Source organism: Fistularia commersonii, chromosome 35 (genome assembly GCF_037954325.1).
Source record: "Fistularia commersonii isolate RoL2024-O1a breed Wild chromosome 35, RoL_Fcom_v1.0, whole genome shotgun sequence".
NCBI lineage: Eukaryota > Metazoa > Chordata > Actinopteri > Syngnathiformes > Fistulariidae > Fistularia > Fistularia commersonii.
The window spans coordinates 5,525,001-5,537,219 of record NC_141318.1 but is presented as its reverse complement, the minus strand read 5'-3'; the positions used below and the strand labels follow the sequence as shown (position 1 = coordinate 5,537,219).

Below are 12,219 nucleotides of genomic sequence, written 5' to 3'. Positions count from 1 at the left end.
CTTCAGTCAAAGAGAGCAAATATGTTTCTCCGCCTATGACTCAGACTTAGGCAGAAGCAATGAAATTTTATGCTACGGTGTCTGAGCGGATGGCGGCCAGGGATCGTGGGTCCAGCCTGTAGCTCTTTAACACATGACTGCAGGACGTAACCGCTTCTTTTTATCAGTGTATACACATGCACTTGTATTGAACATCACAAAAATGTATTTATAATTTAGTTGCAGCGGATAAACAAATGTTGAATGCACACACACACTTTGTGCCATTAGATCTGTTACAGTATAATGTGTGATTATGAACCTGCCACTGGCGGAGGAATATTGAAAGAAAAGGATTCAGATGATTTAGTTACAGTTTGAACCTTGAGGCAACTTTAAGTTGCCGTTTTCACCACACTGATGTGTTTTGTGCATTTAAAATGGAGTAAGTGTTGTGAAAAAGGGAAGGGAATATCAAAGGGCTGCCATGAAGAGGTCAACTGACTTAGTATTGCAAAGCATAAAAGGAAGAATAAGAAGAACCCTCTGAATTGATTATATTTAATAAAATGAGGTGATATTTTACTTCAGACTGCAAATTTGCCACAGAACCAGAACTCTTTGTCCAAGTAAGGAAAACCAAAGTTAGTGGCACAGGCGCAACGAGAGGCAAATGACAATATCCTGCAACAATCAGCAATTTATTTAATTATTGTGTTTGGTCTTGATAATCATAAAGGGAAAAATCAGTCCGTGTGACTATTTTTTTTTTTTTTTGATAAAAAGAACTTGAATATTTTTTAAAGGCATGATCTCAAGATGTGGAAAAAGTCAACAGTGATTCCCACAATCAAATAATGTTATGTCTGATACAACAGATTACAGGTTAAGGCGTATATTTGACTTAACGCATCCTGCTTGAATATATTTCGCTGGTGCCCTATCCTTTCATTCTAGACTCAATTTCAAAAAGTTACAAAGCAGATGATAGATGCAGTGGCTCTTCATGCACCAGAACGATTACAATCCGCACTGAGTTTCTGGTGTGTTTCTAAAAAATAAAAAATAAACACGTAGGCCCAATTTGTAGTACTGCCACTGCATTAAGCATCCTCAATAGAAAGGAACCTCAGCGTCAAAGCGGAAAAAGCACTTAAGTTTTACTGATCTCAGTCCGGGTACAATTAACCTGGAAGGCAGACTGTGGTGATGGCACAGTTTGAGAGTAGGCACCATTAAGGAAGAGCGAATGAGAGGTACTTCCTGTCTGACACCTTGGAGATGAGCCTCACCTCCCATCTGCTTCCACCACTTCCTGCATAGATTATTCATTTTCGGAGAATAGAGTTCTTTATTCTCAGCTGTACTTCTGATGTTATTGTATGCTTTATATACAAATGTATCAGAGGAGGGTCCAACACCCTTTCTCCATTTGTCACCGACTTCCTGTATGCAAGGAAATACCAAGGTCGTGAACTGCATGTCTGTGTAAAGTAGGGCATTAGTAAACCCCCCCCCACACACACTTTGTTTTTCTTTGTTTCTCTAATGACCCTTGTACAAAGTATAAATAAGTCTCTCCACTTTTATATTATGTAAAAATTATATAACTTTAATCTTTTTTCTTATGTCCTATTGAAACGCAACATTTTCTATTCCCACCGCTGCCTGATTGTAATAAAACTAATGGCAAATAAATTACAGAATAATTGCTTAATTATTGATTATGTTAATTTACAGTGCTATTTTCAAATCAAAATCTCGGCCCGATGGTAACTCGGGCCTTTTATTTATGCTTTACGATTTTGCTCTTTTCGTCTTAAGATTTCATAATGTCTCGCTATTTCTTTATTTCATCTACACATATAAACTCTCTTTCTAGAAAAAAAAAAAACATTAGAAATGAATCTCAATCCATATAAAATCAGATGACCACTCAGTGGAATTAAGACAATTTAAATAGGAACATGTTAAACTATTCAAACATACTATATACTGTAACCCCACCGTCCTCACTTACACGTCATAACTGTTAATGTCTCAAACACGCTTTAGCCATCTAAAATTACTGAACCAATGCTGTCAGATAGTTCTTGAATGAAAATGTTTTTAATTACAGTTTCAGTAAATGGTGTAATGAGCCTATAGGCAAATGTGGAATAAAGTAAGCATATAATACTCAAGGAGGAAAAAAGGTCATGCGTGAAACATAAAATATGTTAATTACATTCATTTAAATACATACATAATTTCTGTAATTCAAAATTCATTATGATACTGTAAATGCATGCAAATAACTAATGTATGGTAATTTCTTTGGTGGCGTATTCTGCTGAAAAAAATGCTGCTGTCAATAATTATCATAAAAATAATAATAATAATAATAATAATAATAATAATAAAAATAATTAATCATAATGGTGAGCTGTGATGTAAACAATAAAATGAGGGGTTAATGCTTTTGCAGGCCACCGCCAGGCTATGACTAGCTTAGCCTGCTAGATTCTCTAAACGGCTGTTTAACAGGTTTAGCGTGGGACCTAAACAAAACCCATAACTTTGACTGGAAAATAAATAATACCCCAACAGCTTTTTTTTTTTTTTTTTTTTTTTTTTTTTTGATGTGATATGTAGCCTAACTACCCCTCTGGTTCTACTCGCAGCCTCCTGGGGGGGGGGGGGCGGGAGGGGAAGGGGGGACAGTCAAGGGCGCAAGTCTGAACGTCTAGGCTAAAACTCCTTAAATGCTTGAAAGTTGGCAACACACCACCGGAGGAAAAGTGTCCGTCTGACGTGACCTTGGTGGGTAAAGGAGGCGTGGGAGGCATCATACGTCCCCTTCGTACAGGCTGAAGTACTTGCTGGTGTTGGAGAAGCAGAGGTAAGGCGTGCTACTCCCCGGGTAAACAACGGGCAGAGGCATGGGCAGCAGGCACCTCCCCAGCAGGTTGCTCTCCTTGTACAAGGCCGGGAGCTGGCCCACCACCACGGGCTTCCCGGGTTCGGGGAAATCACTAACCGGTCCGTCGATCTCACTCGAGATCTGCCGTTTCAACTTATTCCTGCGGTTCTGAAACCATATTTTCACCTGCGTCTCCGTGAGCTGCAGCGAGCTGGCGAGGCAGGCGCGCTCCGCGCTGCTCAGGTAGCGTTTCATGTCGAAGGTAGACTCCAACTGGAAAATCTGTCTCTTGGAGAAAATAGTGCGCGTTTTCTTTTTCGCGATCAGTTTGCTCTTCTTGCCGGGGCTTCCCGGCCGGTGCTGGTCCGCGATCGCGGCTGCGGGCCCGCTGTCCTCGCAGCTGCTGTCGCCGCTTTCGAAACGCGCCTCCGCCGACTTCCGCGGGTCCGCCCGGGACTCGATGACCACCGAGTCCGCCGTCGTCGCCCCGTCGCAATCTTTGATGAACTCTGCAAAGGAAAAAAAAAACAAAAAAAAAACACTCGGATCGGCCCACGACATACATCCACCCGAAAGTGCGGGGACTTTCCCACAAGTGAAATCCGGCAAATCTAAATCCCTCTTACCACTTTCGTTAAGCCTGCTGTCCGGGTCGTGCCGGCGCTGGGCTCCGTGCTCCTCCCGGTGGCTCCGGTAACCGTCTTTACGCATCGCCACAGCCGAGTCATCCTGCAGTCCGGTGGGGTGACAGCTGTCACGGTTCCTCCCGCTTGTCTTGAGGTTGAGGATGTTGTCAATAGTGAATTTCAGAGAGGCGGCGGGTCGACATGGCGCGTCCACTTTACTCATATTCACCAAAGCGTCAGTCCTCTGTCTTTTTTTTTTCTTGCTTGTTTGTTTGTTTATTTATTTCCGCGATTGGCGTTTAAATCTAACCCGGGACCTCAAGCTCACCACTGACTTCTCGATGCTTCCCGCACCATAGCAGCGTCCACTTGGCAGACACTGCAGGGCTGGCGATGCTCTGCCCGCGTCCTCGGCGAGCTCGCCGGATGGGGCGCGCTACGCCTCCTCTGATTGGTCCAGAGGAACGATCGGTGCGGACCAATCACAGTGCGGAGGGGAGGGTGCGGAGTGTGGATGCGCCCTCCCCTCTCCACCGCACACACACGCACACACACACACACACACACACACACACACTCACACACACACAGTAGAAAGTAGCTCGTTTCCCTGTGCTGTCATTCCATTAACCGAAATGTGCGCCGTTGAAACGAGCGCACATTTCCGCGTGATTTGGGGAATCCGACGCACGGATTTGCTCTGAAGTAAATCAGAGTAAAGTGTAGAAAATAAACACCTCCGTGAAAATTGGGACAGGGAGTGCAAAACATCGGTTCTTTGGGGTTATTTTCAATTTTAAGTATCCATAATTTAGATTGATCTATCTATCTTTGTCATTGAATGCATTATTTTTTTTTTTTTTTGGCTTTTGGAATTGAGAAAACTAGAATTTCGTTTCACCGGGGGCCTCCCTGCTTACTTCGGGATGGTGAATACAGAATTGTCCGATTAACCGGTGGTAGAAAATATAAAATGCATATATAAAAACCAAGTTTGCCAGTTTGACTTAAGGCCAAAGTTTCGTCAATGAAGAACCCATATCGTTTGTGGATCTGTTACCTCGTTATTTCCTGTCTCTTCACCTTGGGTTTGTTTATTGCTCGGTTCGATTTCATGTGCACTTGTCCACTTTGCGCTGGACATCGACACAAGCAGAAACGCCGATGTATTTTTGCAAAAAGATGATGCTCACGCAAATCCCAGCTGGCGGTGTGACAGAAAATTCGCTAAAAGCTTCTCCTTGTGTGCGGAACGTTTACTCACACGAAGCGGTCGAATAATATCGAGAATAAACCAACACGTTTAAAGACAAAAGCAAACACTCGCATCTGTGCTTGTTTTTTTTATTGGCATTTTATGTGAAAACGTGACAAAAATCGGTAAATTACGTGGGTTCGGATATAAAAGTTTGCACAAAAAAAACAGGTGTGTATTCAAACATACATGAGCAGCTTGGGGCCTCCGCCGCCCAAGGCCTCCACATGCTGTGTTATTATCAGTCAACACACACGGACAGGGACCACGGCGGGACCCCCGGAGCTTATAAACAGACATATGCAGCAAATATGACTCCTTTTTTGTGTTTTCACCACGGCCTCTTTGGATACTTCTCTGCAGCACTGGAGATTATTGCACTGAAAAGGGGTTGGATTATATTCATCGTAAACGGGTTCGATTAAGCGCTTCCCCTTTTTGCCCTCCTCACACCAACCCGGTCATTTGTGATCGCAGCATGTTCATGGAGTGAGCCAGGGAGGACAGGGGATAGCTGACGGGGCCGGAGAAGCCCGTCACGGCCGGGGAGACCGGATGTCCGCTCAGGTTGAAGCCCAGCGCCGAGGCGGGCGCGGGACCGTCGTGGTACAGGATGGGGACCCGGACGACCCGCTGGCCGGAGTGAGGGATGTGCGCGGCCTCCAGATCCGCCGCCAGCTGCCGCTTCCACTTATTTCTCCGGTTCTGGAACCAGATTTTCACCTGGGTTTCCGTCAGGTGCAGGGACGCCGCCAGGCCCGCTCTTTCCGAGCTGCTCAGGTAGCGTTTCACGTCGAACGTGGATTCCAGCTGGAACACCTGACTCCGGCTGAACACGGTGCGGGTCTTCTTCTTGCGAGCCGAAGAGCCGAGATCCGACGGCGAGTCTCGCTCCGAGCCGGCGCGCACATCCTCGCCGTCGTCCGTCAGGTCCTTGTCGGTCGTCTTCCGGTCGGCTTCGTCGCTGGCCTCCGTGGTGGGTTCGGACACGGCGGGGGAGCCCCTGTCGCTGATCGACCCGGAGCAGCAGGGCTCGTCCACACTCGCGTTGTCCCTCGGACCTGATGGCAAATACCGCACACATTGCGGGGATTCATTTCACGCACAAACATTGGCTTCTTGCACAGATTTATTCCCCCGTTAAAATAAAAGACACACCTGAGCTTGTTTTATAACTTTTCAATTACAGCAAGGAAGTTTGGTGAGGAGGGGGGGGGGGTGCACAACCGGCACGGTTTGTGCGTAAAAGCGTCACGGTACCGACGTGATAACGCTTCGCCCCGCCGCTCCGTGCTGCGTTTCGGCGCAAAACTTCGAAAAGGACATTAACCCCCCACCCCCCCGCTTCCGCGTGTTTATAAATCTATTTATTTTTTCACACGATGATCGATGTTTACTGTATTTAAAAAATCATGCAAGAAAGGCGTGCATCCGAGCGTCTTCCCATCCGCGTATTTGAACCTGACAGGTCGCCCAGGTGAATTTGAAACCAAAAAAAAAAAAAGAAAGAATCGGGATCATTCATCGGTGGTATCGGGGCTGAGAGACGTTTCTTAGAAAGTCACGGGGAAACACAAACAACCGGGAACTATTGAGTGACGGTTGAAATTTTAAACAAAATCCAAAATCCTCGTGAAAACATACTGTCGTGGGATGTGTCGATATTTAACAATCAGTATTAATTAGATATGGATAAGAATATCGTCGAACAACGTGTAATTGCATCTCTCAAATACCAATTCGGTGTGTGTTTTCCCTCCCCTTTTATTGGATCCCTGATGTTACTCACTGCGTGGCGTGTCTGAAGTCACGGATGTCAACGCAGCGCCGCGGCGGCACCACCGGAACGGAGAGCTCGTATTCGGCCACCGGGCTGCGGAGCCGCCGGGTCCCGGTGGAGCAGCCTCAGCCGCGGCATCCAAGCGGGCATCACCGGGCGCGGGGTCCCGCTCGGTCCGCTCTTTGCCCAGCAGATTCTCGATGAAGAAAGACGACGCCCTGGAGGAAGCGGGAGTCGTCTGTTTCTCCTGCATGTTCACCGCGGAGGAGGAGGAGGAGGAGGAGGAGGAGGAGGAGGAGGAAGAGGGGGAGGAAGAGGAGGGGGTGGTAAATAAAAAAAAAAAAAAAAAGACCCCGGGTAAATCCTCGCTATGAACGAGCGGGAAAGCGGTCGAAAGTCCGGCCGGTCATCCCGGGCATCGCGGATGCGGCGCCGTGCCGTGCGTCGCGGAGGAGTCGCTGCGGGGACGGGCCGGAGAGAGAGAGGTCCTCGGTTGCCGGCGGGGAGGAAGCGCGTCCGGCGACGGCAGCGACGTCAACGGGCAAACGTCAAAAGCCTCGCTCGCTCCACGGGGTCGCGGACATCCGGCGATTGGACGAGCGGGAGCGAACTGGGGGGCGGGTGGTGGTGGTGGTGGGGGGGATCCGGGGAAAGACTGGCTCTTCTGTGCGTCAGCGGTTGTTGCTGCCGGTGTGTGCGTGTGGGGAAGGGAATGCGTGCGCGTTCGCGTGTCCCTGCGCTCCGGAGAAGCCTCATCCCTTTGCGGCCTGCAGGCAGGAAGGAGATGCTCCGCTCTTTATCTGGGTCAATTAACGTGCAAATAGAAACTCAAGATCGGTCAAGGCAGTGAGTATTTCTCGGGATCGAGAAATGATCATTTAGGACCGTATGGAATCTCTCATTTTAAGTGTGCGTGTGCGTGTGCCAAACCCGAACAAGAGACACGTATCCTACTTCTATTGGAATTGCATATTGAGCTTATTTATGTTCTCGTGTCCTATAATGCGAGGACTATATGAGTATTAAATAAGACGAATATATACGTGCGTATCAGGGATCTATGGTTTGTTCACCGAGCCGTGCCAAATGTGGCGCGCACGCCGCGTCTCGGAGATGCAGCCGCTGTCAAAGGTTACGAAAACTTTGCGTAATGACTTGCGCACTGATACTATCACGGGCCGGCGTGCGCGTGGCGGTGCGCCGTCTCCTTAAGGTTATGTTTGATGGGGTTGTAGAATCGTTATCGTGCGCCCCCAAACCCCCACGGGGTTGCTGTGCAAATATTTCCAAATTTTGATTGAGCTTTACATCAGTATCTGTAGCCGGACATCACGAAAAAACTAATATATCCGAAGTCAAGGATTTTATGCAGAAATCCACTAAAACTCCAGCCTCAAAATAACTATTGTACACGCAAGTATTAATTGCAACGCTTCTCATTTTGTCGCTCTTCCACGAACAAGTCCGGTAACGAGGTCTCGACCGAGCACGCAACCTCTGTCGCGCACTTAAAGGTAAACGTTTCACCATTAGATCATCTGCAAGATTGAAATAAGTGCTGACGGGCGTCTTTACCCTTTTCATTGAAATGGCAAGACATTTGAGCTTTTTATTTCCCTCAATGGAGTCAGCTTCAGTGACCTTTTCCTCAGTCTCTCTCACTCTCTCCCGCTCTCTGTCTCTCACACACACCCCTGAGGGTAGACTTACCCTTTGACAGAGGATCAGCGGCAGTGTTGCCCTTCAACCTAACACTCGGTACAGACAACAGTAACATGAGTCCAGCGTTGAAGAGCCGAGTCTTGCACCTGTCCTGCACTCTGCAGAGAGACTCATCACTTGATTCAGATTGTCTGCTTGTTCTCAAACCCTCAAGCCGTAGGCGGGTAATCGTTCGATAGAAGCGTCTATGTTTCTACTTGGATTTTATTTTGCAGTTTTGTTGTGACCGTTTTGAATCAGCTGGATTCGGAGGGAAATTCAATCATTTCGCAAACACTTTTTCTTTTTTTTTTTCTTAAAAACAGTCCCGGGTTAGCCCATCACGAGAATGTGTTTGTGAAACAAAGTCATAGTCTAGTCCAGAGGCGGACAAACGTTTTGGCTGCATGCATATAAACATAAAAAGGCATTACAGTGTTAATCCTTATTCTTTGGTGGGAACAATGTTGTTGATCGCCCCTTTTTTTGCCAGTGCATCGCAGGCTGGTGTTTGTTTTGTTGTGGCAATTCTCATAACCGATCTGATATTTCCATCACTTAACTGGGATCTGAGGAGTGCTTTGTTGGTGTTCATCACGCTGGAAGTCTCAGAGGGTTAAACTAGACTAGACTTATCTGAGCTCGGTTTAACTGTAAATGCAAATGTGAGCACTGAGATGTTGATATTCGCTCTAGCCATGATATAATAGGCAAAACCGTCTTTTTTGTTCAAGACTCTGAAGTCGTAGAGATATTACAAAATGTCTTCTCTACGCCGAGGGGTTTTCAAGTTAACCGGAAAATAGCTCAGGGTGTGGCAGCCGTGCTCTGAGAAGGTGCACTGTAACAGGAGATGCTGTTGCAATTAGCAGGGAGCGCTCCTCCAACTTGAACCGACGAAGACACGACGGTAGTCTGTGTGTTAATAACACTAAAGAATTAACGTTTGTGATATTGAACCTGGGCTGCAGGCGCGCTCGCGGCGCAGCAGGAATTTCTCGCGCCTCATCAGCAGCAGTGTGATTTCACCCTCCTGAGCGTCAGCGCGTAGTTCACAATCGGGATTCTGTTTTAAACGTGTTTGGGTGTGCTAAAACACCACCCATTAGATCAAGCTTTTCTGTGCACGGGGCCGTCCGGACGATGTGGCACCTCGGCCGCCGCCCCCTCCTCCGGGGGGTCGACAGCCCCAGACCTAGAGGCCCCTCTCACTTTTCACTCTCCCCTCCTCTGTCCTCTCTCTTTCTCCGTCTGATCCTTATCCAGCTTGGCGTGCCCTTTGCTTTCTCAGGCCCGCGACCCATCTCCACAGCCGTGACCCCCCCCCCCCCCCCCGCCTCCCCTGCGCCTCCACAGCTCTGACATCAGCTTGTACCAGAAAGCCAGTTTCACCGCACAAAATCATATCATCAGCATGCGCTCTGGGAGACAGCTGCAGCAAATCGACCGTGTTTCTCTTGTTGGCGGTGGCGAGTGTTTTCCAGCCTGTGGTGCTTCCAGGCCCGCAATACAGTGTGGCAGTTTGTGCTATTATCCTCCAGGAGACAACAGAAGTCCTTAGTGACAAGGCAGGGAGATTAAATTGCATGGTGCTTGGAAGCAAATTGACTGTGTGAAACATTAAATTGTTTGAAGTCTAACACGGGAGCAATAGAAACCATTTTCCACAGCCATTAGCGATGCTGTAACTTTCTCTTCAGTGATAGAAAAATGTTCTATTCAACTACTAAAAACCATGTGAGAAATCAGGGGGGATTGTATTTTCCTTGGATTTGTACTTCCACACCTCTGTTGGCTATAAATTACTTTGAAAAGTTTGTGTGCTGAAGATTTTGCTTTTTGCTTCCCTTTGCAAAACCGTGTCTTCATCTTGACATTCGACAATGCACACATGTTGATTTATATACAGAAAGAAGTGTGATTTCAGACTAATATCTCCCTGTTTGGCAGATATACGGTGCAACACGGAAAACCGAAGGTCAGAATTACAAACTGTGTAAATGGACTTGAAATATAAATACGATATAAAATACAAAATGCATGGAAAAAAAATCTCTAAAATCAGACACACATTATACGGCGATTTTTTTTTTTTTTTTTTCTCTACAATTTTTTTTTCTCCAAATCCTGAAATTGCATTGGCTTAATTTGAATATCGTAAGAGCCATTAACCCATCAGTTGCAGTTTTAATCGATGGGGTCCTGCTGGTCTCAGTGTGGGTTTACAGTCGGTCATAGTGGAGGCAGTTTTTGACCTACTTCATTAGACTCGAGGTGGTGCAGCAGGGAGCCGTGTATGTCCTCTGGGGTGTGTCAGGGCTCTAATTACATGAAGGAATCCTCATAGCCATACGGAGAAATAATGACCTTGTCTGACTTGTGGTCGGGGTGAAGCTAATGTGCATGAACCCGTACATGTGTACCATCAAATAGTATTTAGTTTCGCAGATACAGTTGTGACACAAACAAAAACCCTATGTAATGGATAACAACGTCAAACGTGAACTGCTGAGACAACACTGAGATTGTGGTTTGTGGGGGGCCCTCTCATGGTTAACATCATGCAATGCACCTAAAAAGTATACATAACGCAATATTACAGATCCATCAGAGCAGTGCACTGGAACAATATTTACCATTCATGTTATAAAGCCGCCGAAAGCTCCTTGCTGCAGTAACTCCACAGTCTTTCATTGCTCTAAGCTAATAGTCATCTGGCAAGTTAAGTGCCCGCTGCTAGCTGATTAACCGTACGGTGGTTTTAGTTTCTATTTCTTATTTTTTCTCTTTCTGCATTCATTTCTCTGTGTCTAATTATGTGTAGTGGCCAATTATAAATATAATTTTTCCCAAGAGAAGAAGAGTTTGTCTGCATTTTTTTGTCTTATTTTGCAAAACATTGCCGTATTTTAGTTGTAACAAACTCATATTTACTCATCAGGCAAGTCGGTCTAGCCTGACTGTGCTAGCTCTGGCATTAATAATTCACCGTGCATTGCATAATAAGTTGATGCTGCATAGTTTGCTCTCATTGATAGTATTAGCCGAGGTGAGCATTCTGGACCAGACTTTGTGACGCCAACAGACCGGCATAAAGTGGGCTTTAATTGCCCATAATCTCTGCCGTTCCCTTTCCCCTCAGCACAAGTCAACAGCATATAGCCTACAAATGCCAGACCTTAGTGTTTTTTTTATGTTTTCCTTCTTCTCGTCGATGCAGGCGCAGGAATGCTCAAAGGAGATTTTCAATTCCAAATCAAAGGGGCTGCTGAGAAATGGAGAATTTTACAACCAAGCTCATTGTACCGGGGCTTCCAGTCAGCTTGTTCACATCCGTTTCCAAATGTTCGCGCTAAATGCTGCGAGACGTATTTTTTCTTTTTTTTTTTCTTTTTTTTTTTTTACTTGACTACTGATGCCTCATCTCAACGGATTTTTTCAATGAAACATACAAATTGAAATAATTGTAATTGAAAAAAAAGGCAGACATTGTCTCATCCCCTCCTCATTCAGGTGATTAGAATTATTTACATTTTGCAGCAGTGTATTCAGAGGCAGCTAAATCCTTTTGTTTGTTTTTTTTTGATCCACAGGGAATCACGCAAATCAGCCTTTAGTTGTCCCATGTCGACAATATCAACTCCGGCCCGCTCCATGTCATAAAAAAACAGTGTGAATATTTTGTTCGGGTTAGGCTATTTCTTTGGTTTATTGAATTTTGTAGTATAGCTAATGTTCTGCTATGTCATCTATAGTCTACCTTTGTACTCTCACGATGTTTCTCTGATTTGGAAGTGCATATTTACGAGCTGCTTGACCTGTTGCACTCGTTGGAAAACACGGTTTGATTGAGAGTCCCTTTTCTCTTTTAAATTGCAACTATTCTGTCTGCTCCACATAATCACATGTGACTCCCTCTTTCAACAAATAGCTAAAACATACAATATGTGAGAGAGGAGAAGAAAAACACATGAAG

General features: G+C 46.0%; 2 protein-coding genes across 2 annotated transcripts; both read right to left on the bottom strand.

Annotated features, from left to right (window-relative positions):
• Positions 1 to 477: 477 nt before the first annotated feature.
• On the bottom strand, positions 478 to 3,884 carry hmx4 (H6 family homeobox 4). The gene is made up of 2 exons (XM_086142606.1): positions 3,508 to 3,884; positions 478 to 3,390 (listed from the first exon to the last, which is right to left on the bottom strand). Exons 1-2 carry the CDS (start codon positions 3,728 to 3,730, stop codon positions 2,807 to 2,809), a joined length of 807 nt encoding a protein of 268 aa, XP_085998732.1. The 5' UTR covers positions 3,731 to 3,884; the 3' UTR covers positions 478 to 2,806.
• Positions 3,885 to 4,862: 978 nt separating this feature from the next.
• On the bottom strand, positions 4,863 to 7,125 carry hmx1 (H6 family homeobox 1). The gene is made up of 2 exons (XM_086142619.1): positions 6,552 to 7,125; positions 4,863 to 5,823 (listed from the first exon to the last, which is right to left on the bottom strand). Exons 1-2 carry the CDS (start codon positions 6,793 to 6,795, stop codon positions 5,210 to 5,212), a joined length of 858 nt encoding a protein of 285 aa, XP_085998745.1. The 5' UTR covers positions 6,796 to 7,125; the 3' UTR covers positions 4,863 to 5,209.
• Between the last annotated feature and the right edge of the window lie 5,094 nt (positions 7,126 to 12,219).

Coding starts and splice junctions, on each gene's coding strand:
- hmx4 (XM_086142606.1), bottom strand. CDS start 3,730: ATGAGTAAAGTGGACGCGCCATGTCGACCCGCCGCCTCTCTGAAATTC. Junction 3,391..3,507: donor CAGCAGGCTTAACGAAAGTG/GTAAGAGGGATT, acceptor TTTCCTTTGCAG/AGTTCATCAAAGATTGCGAC.
- hmx1 (XM_086142619.1), bottom strand. CDS start 6,795: ATGCAGGAGAAACAGACGACTCCCGCTTCCTCCAGGGCGTCGTCTTTC. Junction 5,824..6,551: donor GACTTCAGACACGCCACGCA/GTGAGTAACATC, acceptor ATTTGCCATCAG/GTCCGAGGGACAACGCGAGT.